At 41.5% G+C, this 19,086-nt stretch overlaps 1 protein-coding gene across 1 annotated transcript in view; it reads left to right on the top strand.

Annotated features, from left to right (window-relative positions):
* Window positions 1–5,971, top strand: part of pex14 (peroxisomal biogenesis factor 14) — a 106,039-nt gene extending 100,068 nt beyond the window's left edge. The window contains exons 8-9 of the mRNA XM_064922918.1: window positions 1,820–1,911; window positions 3,399–5,971. Coding sequence (XP_064778990.1) covers window positions 1,820–1,911; window positions 3,399–3,888 — 582 coding nt within the window. The 3' untranslated portion in view covers window positions 3,889–5,971. The remainder of the gene's footprint in view (window positions 1–1,819; window positions 1,912–3,398) is intronic.
* Window positions 5,972–19,086: the final 13,115 nt, after the last annotated feature.

Genomic DNA, 19,086 nt, shown 5'->3' with positions numbered 1-19,086 from the left:
CGTGCACAACGTAGGGAATAGGGTGCCATTTGGGTTGTATCCACAGTTTTAAGTAGGCGTCATGACTGTGAAGCATTTCCCTGTTTCTTAGGTAAGGGTTTTACGTCTTGGAAGTCTAGAAGAAGCCTCAGCCTGTGGAGAAATAACATTTTTTCTTTCCAAAGGTAAAATGAGAGAGAGGCACATTCCAACCTTATTGTGTGGGGGGCCTTGGGGAGACCTGGGATTAAGATGCTTCTAATGAGGTGAACCATGAATGTCTTCACCAAGGCTCCAACCGATGCACACCCAGGACGGTTTTGGGGCTTTATGTATCAAGCGTCTTTGAGTAAGAGTGCGGATTTTAGGATCAGTATTGCCTTTTAGATGACAATTCATAAGATTTCATGGACAGGGGGCACCTGATCCTAGATCAGCACTCCTACACTGAGAAGCTTGATACATACGGCCCCTGATGTTCCCTGGAAAACACTGCACCCTCCCTCCGATGTAAATGAGTCTGATCCCTCTCAGATGTGATTCAATTAATTTCTCTTAGATGTAATTACAATTGAAAGAGACCAAGTTATCCGTCTCACTGTGATAGGGTGTCTCAGCTTCCTAACTAGCTGCTTCTAGTGAGTCTGGAGTTCTTAATTACAGTTTTTTAATATTATTTTATCCTGCTTTCCCCACTTTGTTTTTCTCCTTTTCTCTGGTCCCATCCATATATCGCCCTTCTCCCCTTCAGAAACAAAAAGGATAGGGGTGCAGGTCTGTTCGGTTAGACTACCAAGGGTCCAAAAGCACCTGCTTGTCCAGGTGAATATGGGCTGGTTTTAAGAGTATTTTCCCGGTTGAGGAGTGTCCATTACAAATGCTAAAGTGTATTTGTCTTTAACCAAATGTGGATTTTCGCTAACACAGTGATAGCTAAAAGCAATTTGGTTCACGCTGGCTATTGCAGTTGCATAGAAGGACTGAAATGTCATAGAAACAAACAAAATCGACGCTATTGGCTACATGTTCACATATTGTGTCTTTCTTTTGACGAATGACTTCATACGTCTGCTTGGAACAGAAATACAATGGATGGATTTTTTTTTAAATTATTTGCTATTCAAATATTGCCAGAGGCCACTACAATTAGCCGTCATTCCCTGTCGCAATTCATGCCATGCCAGGCTGTGTGTGATAACACTCACCTTTGATAAAAGAAGAAAAATAGCTGTCAACTTATGGTTGCCTTATGAATGCCCCTATTGTTCAGGATAAGGTTCATTATCCAAAACTGCCATCCTGCCCTAATCCATTTTGGGAAATATGGAAAACTATGTAAAAATTGGAATGATCCACAGTCAAGTGAAACCCAATTTTTTTCTGCACGACTTTTGACTAGGGCCCATAGGGCTCTGATCAAGAATAGTGCACTATATAGGGAGTAGGGTGCCATTTGGGAAAATACCACTACCTTTTTGTGACGATCCTGTCTACAAAGATGAACTTTAGTCCAGAGGCTTGTTGTTTGCTCCCACCCCTCTCCCGTCACATGGGGACTTGTATGTAGACTCACAAGCTGTTGTGATATGATTACACACCAGCTTGTGTGGCATTAGGCATTTGCTCTGTTTGTTTACATCGCTGCCCTCTCAACCATTCTCTCGTTTGAAAGTGTTATCCTGTTAGGTCGCATGAACAAATGAAGATCACAGAGATGTAGCAACATGCTTGACGAAAGTAGCTTTCTGTCCTCTTTTAATGTTGCTTATGGACCTAGACTGTACTGTATGCTCCCTGACCCATGGTATGTGATAGTTTATCTTCCCTCTTCTTCCAATAGGCATCCTCTTCAACCAACCGAATCCTGGATACCCAGACCATCGGCGATCTGAAAGCTGAAATAGGGTCATTGAAGGGCTTGCTTCTCGGCAGGTAATAACTCAAACACTGTGGTTTCGTTTAAAATGGCACCCTATCCCCTATCTAGTGCACTACTGGCGAAAGGTAGTAGGACTTGCCTCGTTAAGTTAAATAAAAAAAAATATATATAGGGAATCGTTATTGAAGCTCATCCTACTACCTTCCTCCGCAGCGCCTTCAGCTCTACCCCGTTTGGCACTGTCTGTCTGTCACAGCATGAAAATGGATTCTGTTTTGTAATAGTCATTAGCATGCATGATTATGTACTCAGTGCCGCTAATGAGGCTCAAAGCAACAGTTTACGTCGGAAAAATCAGCCAGATGAAAATTGCCTCAGAACTGTCAGGTTGTACATGTTTTGTTTTCCTGTGTACATCCTAATAAGCTTTTAAGTATTTTGTTTCACTCTCCTTTGCCTGACTTTCACAATAAGTTTTGCGTAAGGGGTTAATCAGCGAAGAAAAACACAGAAGCACCATCTGTCGCCAAACTTGTTCTCTCTCTTTCCCTATTTTCAAATGACCTGATTAGGCAGTAAATATTTTGTATTCCTTTAGTGCAGATCCCTTTTAAGGCGTAACCATTTCTTTTTGATCTTGAAAGAATTAATGAATATAATTTAATATCTTGGCCAATCTTTAGCAGGTGTGGAGAACATCTGGCTGTTGAAAAAAGCACTACCTATTTTTCTCTTATTTATTTATATATACACACACACTGATAAGGCCAGCATCCCGGAGTCGCCTCTTCACTGTTGACGACTGGTGTTTTTCGGGTACTATTTAATGAAGCGTCTGTTTCTCAAATTAGACACTCAATGTACTTGGCCTCTTGCTCAGTTGTGCACCAGGGCCTCCCACACTTTCTTTTCTGGTTAGAGCCTGTTTGCGCTGTTCTGTGAAGGTAGTAGTACACAGCGTTGTACGAGATCTTCAGTTTCTTGGCAATTTCTCGCATGAAATAGCCTGTAATCAAACCCACAAATGCTGATGCTCCAGATACACAACTAGTCTAAAGAAGCACAGTTTTATTGCTTCTTTAATCAGAACAACAGTTTTCAGCTGTGCTAACATAATTGCAAAAGGGTTTTCTAATGATCAATTAGCCTTTTAAAATGATAAACTTGGATTAGCTAACACAACGTGCCATTGTAACACAGGAGTGATGGTTGCTGATAATGGTTCACTGTACACCTATGTAGATATTCCATTTAAAATCTGCCGTTTCCAGCAATAATAGTCATTTACAACATTAACAATGTCTACACTGTATTTCTGATCAATTTGATGTTATTTTAATGGACTAAATTTTTTATTTTCTTTCAAAAACAATAACATTTCTAAGTTAACCCAAACTTTTGAACGGTAGTGTATATGTGTTCTCACTATGGGAAACAGTGATCTTTCCAGTGTACAAGTTTTTGATTGTGATGATAACATTTTGATTTGGATGACATGATGTGTGTTGAACGAATATCCCTGCCTTCTATCTCTCTCCAGGAGGCAGTTCCCCGCATCACCATCCGTCCCAAAGATTCCCTCCTGGCAGATGCCCCTGAAGCCGGCCAACATCTCCACCAGCTCTCCTTCCATCAACCACACCAACAGCAGCAGCGACATCTCCCCCGTCAGCAACGAGTCGGCTTCCTCCTCCCCCATCAAAGATGGCCGCCACAGCCCCCAAGACGCCCTGGGAGGTCCCGACGGAGCCCACGGCCTCAACGGAGAGAATGGCGTGGGGCTAGGAGGAGGAGCCACACTGCCCCCCCTGGACCTTAAGGATCAGGTCCGCATGGAAGTGCAGGGTGAGGAGGAGAAGAAAGAGGAGGATGTGAAGGAAGAAGAGGAAGATGACGTGAGCCATGTGGAAGAGGAGGAGCATCTGAGCGTGCCAGCGGAGGATCGTCGAGGGGGGGACGGACAGATCAACGAACAGGTGGACAAGCTGAGGAGGCCCGAGGGGGCCAGCAACGAGAGCGAGGTGGATTAGACCAGACCGTGAGCACAAAGCACAACAAAACCCCTTTTTCCTTATGGTTCTCATTTCATTTGAAGGTCCTGTTTCAGTCTGGTCCCATTTGACCATCCTTTCTGTAACTGTACTGTTTTGCCGCTGTTATATAGTGAACAATCTCAATTATGAGCGAAGGTTTGAGAAACATAGCAACAAAAAAAAAGGTTAATGTTGGTGTGTCTGTCCCTTGTAAGCACCTGGCATACATCAATTTACTTTTCATCATTCAAACAAAACAATTGCATGCCTGGGAAAGTAATGTGAAGTTTCAGCAGGATGGGGGAGATAAGAGCAATATTCAATACAAATTACTATCAAAAATTATTTGCAATCCTGCTTTCTCTTATTCCTTGTGTGGTACTTGGTACTGTCAATTTTCATGACTGACAATAATCACCTGGTGTAGTGAGCTTGGTTTCCAATGTATCTGAGGTCATTTGAAGAATCATTTGAGGGTGTGTCCCAAATGGCACCCTAGTCCCTATGTTGGATGTGTTCCAAATGGCACCCTATTCCCTATGTGGGTTGTGTCCCAAATGACACCCTATTCTCTATGTTTTGACAAGGGTCTGTAGAACTTTGGTCAAATGTATTGCACTATATAGGGAATAGGTTGCCATTTGGTACTCAGCCTGAGTAACCTATTCTGGACACCAAAGAAATTGTACGCTCCCCTATATTCTTCAGTTCTATGTAAGGAGTCAGACGGCTTGTCCCCCTATACTCGTCTCAAAGTCACCCCAGAGATCACTGAAAATATTACTGGGACTGCGTCTGAAACAGAACCCTATTCCCTATCCGATTCACTACTTTTGACCAATAGTAGGGCACTCCATAGGGAATAGGGTGCCATTTCAGACGCAGCCTGTCAACAGAGCCGAGGGAGAGGACAAGCAGCGTTAGGCTAGGGCAGCGTTAGGCTAGTGCAACGTTTAGGATCTTTCATGTGTCCCCTCACATTGGTGTCAGTCTGTCAATAATTCAGAAAGGCCAGGAGGTGGCATTTGGGCTGAAATAAAAGCCTTGAAATTTGAGATTAGAACACGATGACGGGTTTTGTTCCACGAGCGTTCAAGAGCGCTGAAAGGAAGGGAAGATAAATGTGTTTTTTTACCTCTTTCTAAAGGGGCTGCCTCGTGCATTCTGTCACTCTGTATGTGGTGAGAGAGATCCCAGCCTGCCTCTTCAGCTGCATCTCAGTCTCCAGCAGGGCTAGCTGAATTGGTTTATGAAGTATGTTAATAATCAAATGATCAACAAATAACAGATGTATTAGTTCATGCAGCTTGAAATGTCAAGGAGGCTAAAAGCGGAAATCTAATCGTGAAAGCCCTGTTGTATTATATTTTATTTCATGACAAACCCTCCGGTCCAAATTATATAGGCCTCCTACAGTGAGTAATCTTTTACGCTAAAACAGCGCCAATATTTTGTAATTAAACCGTATAAAACAATGGATGTCGCCATGGATGTTGTGGCAGGTGGGAATCTAGCTCTGAAGGCAGAGGTGGGGGCGGGAGGGGGAACTGAAAGTAATGTATGTATACTTACCTTATTAAATGACTCACTCGCCAGCTGATGAGATAGAGCAAAAAGGTCCACGAGTGAAAATGAGGGTATCAGCTCTCTTGTGGTATTTTAACTTGCATCAAAGGGCCTTCAAAGTAACACAATAACGGTAGAGGTCGGTGAACCTTTCTAAGTGGCAGCAGTCATAGTCCGCAAACGCTGTGTCTATTAGAATAGAAGTAACAGGGTAGTAAAGAATCTGAAGTATGATACTGTCATGAGAGATTCTTTTGTTTGCAATTGTATTGGACATGATCTGACATTCTGATCTATGAATTTGTCTGCGAATGAAGACCACTGGCTGATAATGTGGGCAGAATTGCTAAAATGAGAGGTCCCCAAGTGTCACTCATGCCTTTTAAACTACTGCAGTTTCACTGACTGGTCCTCTATGTATAAAATGTACCCAGCTTATAATTGTGACTGTATGAGCTTCTGATATCAAACAGAAATGTATATTATTGTAATAAATTTGGTTTATCTCAAATTACTTTAATTGCCACTTTTTTATCGAATCAATTAGGCCGTGATTCAATCTGACACTGGGGTACAGCGCCATTGTAGGGGTGTGTAACAGTACACATGTTTGTACCAAACTGTTTGGTAAGGGGACTTCGGTTCGGTTCGCACTGTAAACCTCAATAAATACATTATTTTTTAAATTACAAAATAATAACACTAGGCCTATAGGCTATGTCTACACTGCGTTGTATGTCTGATTCTTGAGTAAATCTGAGCTGAGAAAAAAAACACATTTCAGGCTATTCCGTTAAAACAACTAGAGTTTATGCGCTTGTAAGGTTGTAAGCGAATCATTCTAATCGTAATTGCCGCATTTCAAACTGTCTATTTATGAGACGCAGCTGAGAACTAGTTCTGTACGATCATGGCGAGTGGTGGGGTCAATAAACCAGAATTGGAGGATCCTCAATCATCGTTTAATCTCCAGTTTGGGAACATTTAGGCTTCCCAGTAGATTACAACGGCGATGGACAGAGATAAATTGGATAAAATGTTAACAGTATGTCGCCACTCTCAATGAAAATTGCCTATGCATCTTTTCCACTCTGATGCTGCTTTTGTAACCATGTGGGAGGTGGGAATTTATCAGTTGTGAAGTCGTAAATACCAGTTGGATACATTCATGTGATTTGAACTCGTTGAGAAACGCCGATTGGCTAATGGCCAACAAGCTGCATTAACCATAAACTAAAAAGATCAGCTATAATGCTTGTAAACAAATTTGAGTTAAAAAAAATTACTTCGTTGTTGCATTTAACTGCTGAAAATGCTGTTATAGAGGCCATTTCCTTAGTAGATGACGTCAGAGGTCAACATGTGGGAGAAGTGGGTTCTTCGGATGAAAGGAGAGTTTCCCACTTTAAATTACCAGTTTGAGGACCATTCAAGTGGTTTTTCCAAGCCAAATGGTAAATTCACACTTGGTTACAAACGCACCATGACACTGCCTCCTTTAGTCCAGATGCGCACGTTTGATTCGTACCGTGCTCCAGACATGCCACCTTTATATCTCCCACTCGGGGGTAACGTGATGGGCGGTCACTGTTAAGTAAACATAACACAGGGTGCATTGGTCAATTCATTGCAAAACTTGGCTTTGGTTTGCTTATATAGAGCGGATACAACCGGTTTGCTGAAATTGGCGCAAAAGGGAAGTTTATATCATGGCTTGAGCACTTTCACAATGTGCCGAAACCCCCTATTCTCAACCACCGAGAAAGGGCACATATCCGTGGCAATTAAACAAAGACTGTAAAATATATAAACATAGCCTACCTATCGATCTTGTAATGCAGAGGGGAGACGATATTGTGTAGTTTCTTTGCGTTTCCATCTTGCTCCAGTATACTGCGGTGATGTTGCCGTAAATGTATCAACACATTTGAGGTGTTGGCAGATGCAGAGAGGCCCATCAATCCTCTCACAACAGACAATGCTAGGAACATTGTGAATACTGAACATTGAATGGCATTTAATTTTCACACTGTACCGAAACCGAACTGTGACCACAAAACCGCAATACATACAGAACCGTTACACCCCTACACCCTTGTCATATAAAATGTAATTTCCAATTGAGCCGACATCTGTGAATGAGTTAACGTTGCCTTTAAAAGCCGCATTGTCTACAAGGGCGATCAAGTTGAATCCCGGCCCCAGTCGTATGCCTTTTTAACAAAGACATTGCTACATTAATTCAAACAAACATGTTAGCATGTTTTTGTTTTTCTGCTGCTCATTAAGAAAAATACTATTTTGGTCTTGGGGGTGTGTGGTTTGATGTGGGTGTGTTATGCTCGCATTTCGTACCCTGGCAGTTACTGTAGCAACAACACAGACACTACCACCTCAAAATAGTCAGAATTAAGATAATCAAGAAATCTGTAATTAAATGATGCATGAGATAACGAGCAGGATTAGTTCCAGTGCTTTGGACAAATCACGATTTCGCAGTTGTTAGAATTTTTCGAATTTCGAAAGGTGAGTGAACATTTGACCCATAGAATTAACTTGCAAAGAGAGAGGGTAGAACTCTTCGTTCCATTTCCAATCCGCGTTCTATCTATTATCTTAGCTTGTATGGACCCAGAACTCAATTGAGCGTCTGACAAATTACGCAAGACTTTAGTTCTGGGTTAACCGAGATTAGTGCACTGCAGACAGTATCGAGTCAGGTGGTTCTGGCTGTGCTCAGGACTGATTTTGAGAACCTGTGTACAACTTCATCATCAGAAAGCTGTCAAACTATTGTAAATAAAGCACTAGCTGCTACATGCTGTTTATCACTTGATGGCTAGCTAAGTTCCATCTCTGTGTTTGTCAGTGAAGTTAGCTAGTAGTAGCTAGCAGGCACATTGATAAATCAGTTTATCAAGTCACTGTCGAGTGGCAACGTCTGTTTCAGTTCCATTTAGTTTTTTTTTTTTTACATTTCTATATCAATTACAAGAGTGTACTTCTGTCTGGCAGTGTTTCATAGCGAATAATGTTACAAAACAGGTCGGAGGGACACAAGTCACTTGCGAATGGGTTTAAAATTCTGGAATATTAACAAGTGGCAGTTGGGATGCAGGTGTGCATAGTCTCAATTATCATTTTACCCAAAACAATGGCAGACTGGAGTGATCCCTATCCAACACATCAGCAAGTGGGCCCTCCATAAAGGGCTTAGGGGCCAAGAGTTCTTTCAACATAATATTGGCGAGGTGTTGTCTTATGTAAACTAGTCCGCTGCGCAGTGGGCAGGTCTGTCTTACTGTCTGGAAGCTACAATTGGAAAGGGCACAATCAGTGCAGCTGTTTCATCTCATGTTAGTGGGCAAGGTTGTAATCCAAACCCAATTATAAATGGTGACGACCTCAGTTTTAGAAGATACTGCCTTTGACCAAAATATCCTACTTACATGTTTCAGTCAATTTTAGCACTGGAATAAATGTTTCTGAGTCATATCGATGCATTCAGTTCCTCTTGGCTCGGTGGGATTTTCTAAATGTAAAGGTCTATTTTTATTGTGTAGCAGTGGTAAGAGTATATACAGTGGTCCCAGTATTGAAAATACCTTGCTGTGTGTTTCATGTTTCGTAGAGCAGCACACTATAACAGACTTTTAAAAGTAATTTACGCTCGAGACAAAATGCGCAGACTACCGTGAATGCAGTCTCTGCGAAAGTCAGGGAAAATGCCTTTAAAAGGCGTATTGTCAGCTGTCTGGTGCGCTGCGCCTTGGATTGAATCATGGCCATGCTGAGTGGTGTTTTACTCTGTTTACAATGCAGCACATAAAATATATAATTCCTAATCAGTATTTTCTATTTGATCTCCAGAATTATTAAAATACTGACTCCCCCAACAACAACAAAACGTTATTAAAAACAATACCCATTCCTCAGGTGATACGAATATTCCAGTGCATTATCAAGTTTATGAATTTCATTTGTCAAGGTCTGAATGATCAATAGCTTTTCACATATTGATGAGGTGAAACTTCTTGGTGGCTCGATACGGCATCCCTTTGTAATCCATTAACCTCTCCCTGGAGTTCAGGCCAACCTTAGATTTATAGAGGCCTACTGTAATAAATGCGCTTGTACGTCATTTAGTGTCTTATGGGACCTGCATTGCATTCCTGGCCCAGAAAGCCCTCGTCTATCCTGGTTTGCGTCCCAAATGACACCCAATTCCCTACATAGTGCACTACTTTTGGCCAAGACCCATAGGCTCTGTAGGGAATAGGGTACCATTTGGGACATAACCCTCATCTATCCTAATCTTCATTTCTCATCTCCATCTGAAGGGGACATTGGCCCGTCCGTCAGTCGCCACACTCAACCCCAGTTTGCATCTAATTTCAAAACGAGTTAATTGCCAGCACCAAATAACGCGAACAACTGTGAAGGGTCTAGAATCCCCAAACAAACAGCCACATTAGCATTCCAGATTTAGGAATTCTGAATTTGTTGTCCAAGCAGCACCTTGGTTTTGACACAGGTTGGCACCCGGTTAGAAGACTTAACCTCATCAATCTTGCTGCTAAACGGAGAGCACTCAATAGGATAGTGTATCGACGCGCCTCTGAACTCCATTGTTCAGCAGGTTAGAGGGCTGAGTGTCTCCTCGGATCAATGCGAGGGTTGTTAGCCCTTACCAGCCTGGTCTGTGAGGGGGCTACTGTGGTGCTGCCTGCCACACACACACGTACTGTCAGACACACACACACACGACTGCTGCTTGTGGAGGCTCTTTGCTGAAGTGCTGGTGGATGACTGTCTCTAATGACTAATTCAGGATTAGGTCTGTTTTCTAATCCTACTGACTTGAGGATAGGATTCGATCGGCTGAACTGATCTGAGGCCATGGGCAACATCAGCCTGGAAGAAGGCTTGTCATCATCCACTTCTGGCTACCATACATACACTACATGACCAAAAATATATGGACACCTGAATGTCGAGCATCTCATACCAAAATCATGGGTATTACTATGGAGTTGGTCCCATCTTCGCTGCTATAACAGCCTCCACTCTTCTGGGAAGGCTTTCCACTAGATTTTGGAACATTACTGCTGGGACTTGCTTCCATTCAGCCACGAGCATTAGTGAGGTTGGACGATTAGGCCTGGCTCGCATTAGGCCTGTCAGCATTCCAATTCATCCCAAAGTTGGAAGTACATAATTGTCTAGAATGTCATTGTATGCTGTGGCATTAATATTTCCCTTCATTGGAACTAAGCAGCCTGAACCATTAAATATTCCTCATCCACCAAACTTTACAGTTGGCCCTATGAACAGGTAGCGTTCTCCTGGCATCCGCCAAAACCAGATTAGTCTGTCAGACGGTGAAGCGTGATTTATCACTCCAGAGAACGCATTTCCACTACTCGAGTCCAATGGCGGCAAACTTTACACCACTCCAGCCGACGCTTGGCATTGCGCACTGTGATCTTTAAAAACATTTTTTTACCTTTATTTAACTAGGCAAGTCAGTTAAGAATAACGGCCTCGGAACAGTGGGTTAACTGCCTGTTCAGGGGCAGAATGACAGATTTGTACCTTGTCAGCTCAGAGATTTGAACTTGCAATCTTTCGGTTACTAGTCCAACGCACTAACCACTAGGCTACCCTGCTGCCCCCTTAGGGTTGTGTGCAGTTGCTCGGCCATGGAAACCCATTTCATGAAGCTCCCGATGAACAGTTAGTGTGCTGAAGTTGCTTCCTGGAACTCGATAGTAAGTGTTGCAACCCGAGGACAGACGATTTTTACACGCTACGCGCTTCAGCACTCGGCGATCCCGTTCTGTGAGGTGTGGCCTACCACTTCGCGGCTGAGCCATTGTTGCTCCTAGACATTTCCACTTCACAATAACAGCACTTACAGTTGACCGGGCAGCTCTAGCAGGGCAGAGATTTGACGAACTGACTTGTTGGAAAGGTGGCATCCAATGTCATTGGCACTTTGAAAGTAATTGAGCTCTTCAGTAAGGCCATTCTACTGCCAGTGTTTGTCTATGGAGATTGCATGGCGGTGTGCTCTTTTTTTTTTTTTTTTTACAACTGTCAGCAACAGGTGTGTCTGAAATAGCTGAATCCACTCATTTGAAGTATCTACCACAGCAGGACTGTGTTCATTAGGCACCAAATGGAAGAAAACGGAATGTTAAGAAACATAACCGCTCTTTTTCATTTTCCGTTGCAATACTTTTTGCTAAGGTATGGTCTAATGAATACAAACCAGTGCAAGTGAAGTGGCCTAAAACACTTTGCATTGGAAATGTCACAGACAATGCAGACCAATGGTGTGATGGTGGAATACTCTTCCTCTTCCCTCTGAGATAAGATGTATGTGGATCGCAGCATCAAGAGGGTGGAATTGGAACTCTTTGATGTTCACACTTATGTGGATCTAGGCCCTTCTCATCACCGGGGGGCTTCTCTCTCCTCTCGAAAAATCCTCTTACACCCGGGAAATCCGTGTTTGGGTAGATTGTATCGTAATCTGAAGGGCACGCTGAGGCTATTATTTAAAATATGAGATCATTCACTATGCTGCTTTCTCTGGGGAAGAATGACTTTAGAAACAAGGTCTGCACTCTTTTATAGTCCTTATTAATAGGGTCATTCTCAATATTAGGAAGGTGTTCCTAATGTTTTGTACACTCAGTGTAGATTCTACACGTTTCTGGAACTCTACCCTGTTGCCTCACACTTTATTTGGATAGTCCATATGCTCTACAGAGGTTCATACTATCAAGAAACATTCTGTTGATAAGCAACTGCTTACAAAGGTTAAGTTTAGGTTAAGGTTAGGGTTAGTAGATAGTTAGATGAAATGTTGCTGATGTTCTGTAGAGCATCTACAGATGTACTATCCAAATAAAGTGTTATTAAATGCTGTCTCAGGCGCCACTCCAGAATCTCCCATATGTGTTCAATCTGGTGACTGAGACGGCCATGGCATATTGTTTACATCGCTCTAATGCTCATCAAACCATTCAGTGACCACTCATGCCCTGTGGATCGGGGCAATGTCATCCTATGGGGGCATAGCCACGGTAGACATAATAATGGCCTGCCCGGCATTTTTATACATGACCCTAAGCATGATTGGATGTTAATTGCTAAATTAACTAATGAAAAACGCCTGTGTGGAAGCACCTGCTTTCAATATACTAGGTATCCCTCATTTGCTCAAGTGTTTCCATTATTTTGGCAGTTCCTGTACATCTACACTCTAACTGAACAAAATCATGTTAAGAATTCCAATAGCAGTGTATCTTCAATAAAATAAATATTTGTTTTCTCAGCAAAATCTACATTTTGGAATATCCCACATCATGTTTGTTTGACTTTTGGGATGATTTTAGCCCCACTTAACCTATATTTTACCAAGTTTTCACCATCATTATAAAGCCCTAGTTATTTTGTTGCTTTGGGAAAGTAATTTCAGAAGATTGTTACTTTTTGAATGTGATTAGTGATTCATTTACATTTGTCCCTCAGGCTTAAGGTCAACCCTGTAATGTGAACTGAACTATCGTTTTAATATGGTAAAGCTATTCCTTAAAAAATAAAATCTAAATAAACAAACATCTAATAGTCAAATCATACAAATGTAGGATCTTCATTTGAGCCAGTTTTCTACAGCAGGAAAATAATCCTGCAGCAACAGAAAATGTGGATTATACATTAAGTGGGTTGATACAAGGGGAAATCAAGTCTGACATTTCAAATTTAAGATGCCTTTTAAAAACCTCAAATACACTACATGTTTTAAATGTCCTGCATTGCAGGAAAGGTCTCCTGCAACAGGGTGATCAAATTAAGATTCTACATCTGTAGTGTAAAAGCCGGTGAGCTGGTTGTTGGCCGCGATTCAATACGATCCCCCCTTTTTGACTATGCACCATTAAAGGCAATGTAACCGCAGTCGCAGAGATCACATTCAAAGTAAACGCTGCAGATGTTGAATAAATCAGATATTACCTTTAAATGTCAACCACACTACAACACTGATCTTCAGCAACCGAATTGAATCCTGGCCCTTCTCTTTTTGGCCATTTAACTGGTGTACTGTGGTGGAAAACAAAGTACGTCGGGCGTAACACGTCAACCCTGTGACCCATAGATGGGCTAGAAATGTTTAATCAAGTTCAAATATTTTTATTAGGCTTGCATTCTATTTCACCTCCCTGTTGCACACTTTTCCATTCCACGTGTCACAAGGGGAGTAATGGCTGATTTAAGATTAAATCATCGACCCCAAAACATGTATGGGAAAAGCTGTTTGTTATGAAGTTGAACATCCACTATTTATGACAGAATGTTACAATTTTGTTAAATAAATAGTTATTTTTGACTACCTAATGCAAAATGTTAGTCACAGGTGCGTATGTTTAAAAAAGCAGTATAATGGAAAGAATAGATACCCGCACACAGTCAAAAATATGACAAAATCCTAAAATTTCTTGCATATCACGGTGGATGTATGCATCTGAAGATTGAAATAGCAGTATGGAGTGCACTTGAATTTTGTGTGTTTTAACTATTTTATTTATACAAGCAGGTACTGTACCATTTGCATGCCACTTTCCCTGCATAGGCTGTTGAGACACATGGGAGCGTCCTATATCTAAGTAAATTTGGCATAGCCCCTGAAATCATTGAAGCAATCCAAAAGCTTCTACCTGCTCAGACAGACATGCTCCTAGTCAATAGTATTTCAAAGTGAAAGGGTGGGGAGAACCCGGTAACCTCCAAAAGTCCTTTGTACTGTAGCCATCACTGTCTCTCTAAAAGCAGCACAACAATCCTCAACAGCAGCTGAACACGGGCTTCTTTCTGATCAAAATGAGAACGCTTGATAAGTCAAGGTCACCGGGGGCCTGCTTGTATAAGGCCTCTATCACAGTCGGAGCCCGACAAACACTGCAAAGTCATAAAGTACTTTGTCATCACTCGTTATATAAACTCTCCACAATGGAGTGGGATCACATTTCTCCCCTCCTGTGTGGCCCGTGTCACTTGATTTTCCTCCTGGCACCGTGTCAAATCCAAATGGAACACACCATATACCGCTAGGGTTGTCATGTGGGGGAGCTACGGGGCCCCTGTATGTGAACCAGGTGGAAAGCTTTTGTCGCTTTATTGGCAGGTAAGTGAAGGTGTCTGAAGTGGAGAGCGACAGAGAGAGGAAAGTGTTAGGAAAAACAATAGCGGTGCTGTAAAAGAGGCCGATAAATCTTTCAAGCACCGAAAGCCTCTGGAAGTAGGGGATACTGCCGGCGATATTTATGAATGGCCCAGTAATGAGGCATCAGGAGTGTGGCAGATATGAGAACACGAGGTTGAGACGAAGGAGAGGGGGGAGAAAAATTGCCGTTGTCCTGCACTGGTGGAGAGAAGAATGGATTATCCAGGGGTGTGCTTGTCAGTCTGTCGAGGACCCAGGGCTGCAGGCAGCGCAGGGGCAACAGGTGCGGCGCTCGCCAACGTTTTTGCAAATTACACTAATCACAGGGCCTGACTGCAGGAGCGGGGGGAGGGAGGGAGGCAGGGATGGAAAAAAATAAAAAGGAAGCGAACTAGAGGAAATTAAAATGGAGTAGATACTCCCTCTTTACGACTCTCCTCTTCACACAATGCACAGTAGTGGTGACGTTCCCCTTGAGACTATGTTCTGCATAGAGGCAATAAAGCACTACAACAACCTGAGCAACACACTCAAACTACTGCTTCCAATAAATACACCCAGAGTCATATATGGTTATTCAGGATATGAGTAACACCACTCATCATTTCAAATGTCATCAGGATTCAACAACTTGTTCTGGTTATATTGCACCTGATCCCTAATAATATATTCTAAATGTAGTCGGCATGTAGTAAATAAATGTAGTCTTCCTAATCATAACTGTTGAATCCTTTGTTGTTTTGGATGCCACGTTTTCCTGAACTCCCCTCAAAGCGCTGATGGGTAGAGAAGGGTGGTCTCTAGGAAAAGGGGGAGGGATGTAGATTTGACGACCTTGTCCTACAGAATTGGCATGGATTGTCACTGCGAAATACAATCCTCATTTTTGAGCCCTCAGAGAGAGGCAGAGCAAGTGAAAAAAAGAATCCCACAATCCCTCACTGGATGCCCAACGTCTGACTTTGGAAGGAGCGTGGTACTCGCAAAATTCCTTTGGTAACAGAAACCAAAGTCAATGATAGACATTTTCTATTATTAGTGTCAGTCCAATCTTTGAAACCTTTCCTTCTTCCATGATACAAATGTCACATTGCTGATGTATTCCGTATTAAATTACAGCGTTTTAATAACTGAGCTGCTGGACGCGGAGTGTTATCAACAGCCATAATGTAGAAGATTAGCACACACATCATGCTCACCTGTTGTCCATCTACTATTTTATGAAGGACGCAGCTGTCACTGAAACCGGTATTTTTAAAGGCTCTTGTCATGGGTCGCTGTTTTAGGATTCATATTGGGCAAGGACAAAGAGAAAAGTGGCTTAGAAGAAAAATATCAAATTTTTTAAGTTGAAATCCGATCGATGCCCACAAATCATTTAAGAATAGGCCGTCAGTATGTAGTAAAAACTATATCGGTGTAAACCGTCATAGCATGTTATGATGGATATGGCAGTATTTTGAAATGTTTTTACAGAAAGAAGCCACTCGAAGTAAATAGTCAGGTTTGTTTACTATGGAATTAGCCAGATCAGTTTTTTACAGTATCCATGTCCCAGTGAGTCATAAGAGGCTGGTGCCAGGGTCGAAGTCTTTTACTGCCCTGTCAAATGCTGCCAGTCCTGCTTTCTTCCCATCATCACACAGCAATACACCATGTTGGACCATTGCAGCTCATTGTCAGCCAATCTGCCAGGGTTTTTCCCTGAAAGAAAACGATCCCATTCCCCTCGGACTCACGTCAAATTAAGCAAATTTACAGCTTAGCACTTAAGAACTTCTTCCTTTGCCAAGAAACTGGGCCTCCCTCTCTCGTCAGTGAGTGGTGCGCTGTGGCGGCTCAAGCTGAATGCGAATGGCTCTGGCTCTTTGCTTGCTAGCTCTGGGCATTTGATTGTTGCTCCTAGCTCTCTCCTTTTTGGACAGAGTTATAAAGTGATGAAACACTCTCCTTTCCGCTCTGGAGACCTCCCGTCAGATTTTTTATGCAAACTACTTGAAACTTAATGGCTCCTTGGCTCCTCGCCACGGAGGATTAACCATTTTATGTGCTTGTTTCTCGTCGCTGTTCGATGCTAGTTGTTTGTTCTCTTTGTAAAGTCCTGTTGAACACTGGGTAAAACTAATTTACGGTGAGGCGCAAACTTCGGGCTAACTAAAACAAATAGAACACAATGTTTGGTATTCCTTGGTAAACATTTATGTAACGGAGTTGACAGGCGTCTCATTTTTCAAATGCTGTTTATAGGGCCTCTACACTAATCTTTCCATTGGATTGTGTTTGTGTTTGACAGATGCGGACAACTGCTTGTTGACCAAATAAAATACTCCCACTGCAACATAACACCCCTCAACTTATGTGACCTGTTAAACAAATTTTTACTTCTGAACTTATTTAGGCTTGCCATAACAATACTTATTGACTCAAGACATTTCAGCTTTTCATTTTTAATACATTTGTAAAAAAAAATAAAAAAAATAATGATGTTTTGAAAATCATTCCACTTTGACATTATGGGCTATTGTGTGTAGATCAGTGACACAAAATCTCAAGCCATTTTAAATTCAGGCTGTAACACAACAAAATGTGGAAATAGGAGTGTCAATGCTTTCTGAAGGCTCTGTAGTTTTTGGAACCAATATCTATATCATATTGATGTTATGAATAACACTGCAACTGTGTGATGGTTTCCTTTTCTTTGCCACTGCTTTGTGAACTGCTTGCTGATTTGCCCATTGGGCCAAGTATGATTATTCTGAGAACCTACCCAACCTGTTTGAATACAATGGGAATCCAGTTGATGGCCCGTCAGCAGGCAGTTAAGTATTCTGAATTGCGAGCCTTTGAGAGGGTTTTGTACCTACAAGAACAGTCATGTATGCTCTTTAACATAATAGTGTAGGTTAACAGCAAGAATAATCAATTTTTACAATATATTTTGCTCATATCGATAAATGGCCTCGCTTTCTTTCCGAATCATCAAATGTACATTCTCATCTGCTGCAGTGACATGATGCAGAAGGACATTCAATCTCGGAATTAAATATTTAGCTATGAACAACCTATACAGGTCTCTCATAAGATGTAATGCTGTTTTTCAAACATACAGTCTATGGGTCATTCCACAAAATGGGTGCCTTTTGGACATGCAAACATTTAAGAAATGAACTTACAAATATTTCTCTTTCAACGTTCAATTGCACGGAGGATATGTTTAGCTTACGGAAAAAAACACCTTTCCCATCTGAGGCATTAAAATCCTATGAACTAAGAGCATTTTAGCTTCACTTTTACCACACTGTCTGTCAACCCAGTCACTGATACGTTTGTAGCTTTCTGACTATTAATTAAAAGCCTGTTTGATATAAATCCAACATTTTCTCATTGTTTAAGTATGCCTTGTACAAATAAACTCACATCAAACTGATAAAGTTACCATTGGGCCTCTAACAGGGTTGACGATAACAGGGTTGAGGTTTTAGGTGAAGATCGGCCACTACTCCTCATGTGATGAAAATCATGGGACCACATGGTGTTCATGAAATTATACATATTTTCCACATATGATTAAAGTCCTAACATTAATTAAGCGAACAGGGTTGACGTGTTGAGCTCAACCACCTCAGGCAAAGATACATTATTTTATAAATAGACCGAAAAGAGAGTGAAGACCTACTCTCTTTTCCACCATGCTGTTCAGAAGACCCAAACGATGTCACCTGCTGTGAATCATTTAACTTGGTAGAATGGTACATTATTTTAAAGTGGTTAATTGTTTGCATAACAGGGTTTACCTTAAAATGAGGGACAGATGAAAATGCATCACTAATCACATGAAAATAAATAATAATCTTCAGAAATTACTGTCAATGCAGCAATGAGACATTTTGGGATAAGTGGTTTGAAATGTTCCTAGAAGTGACACAGGGTTGACGGAGGGACATGTCAAAATGCTTAATATTCCTACTTAAGCAAGTCTTTATTTATATATATTTTTAAAATCTGATTGAATTGAATTATCCATGTGGTCTATATTAAAGTGCACTTCATTTAATATAACAGGCTTTTAAAAATCTATATTTGTAAGGAATTTCTACTTAAAATATCAAAGGGACTCAAAAGGAACTCATTTCATGGAACGACCCAAATGACGGAACACACAAGTATTCATGCTTCTTTTAGTGAAGGGTTCTGTCCTGTTTCTCATTTCAAGAAAAAAAGTAAACACTTTGGTAGATTTTCTGATGTTTCTCTCATTCCGCAAAACAGATTTCTTTCCAGTTTTTCAAGGAAATAAGTACACATGCAGGTGTTGAACTGAAAGAATATTCTAGTTGAACTGAGAAAAGAATGTCTTGTTATCTTGAGGTCTGAAAAGAACAATACATTGAAAGGCA

This window comes from Oncorhynchus masou, chromosome 18 (genome assembly GCF_036934945.1).
Source record: "Oncorhynchus masou masou isolate Uvic2021 chromosome 18, UVic_Omas_1.1, whole genome shotgun sequence".
NCBI lineage: Eukaryota > Metazoa > Chordata > Actinopteri > Salmoniformes > Salmonidae > Oncorhynchus > Oncorhynchus masou.
This window is presented reverse-complemented; position numbering and strand designations above follow the sequence as displayed.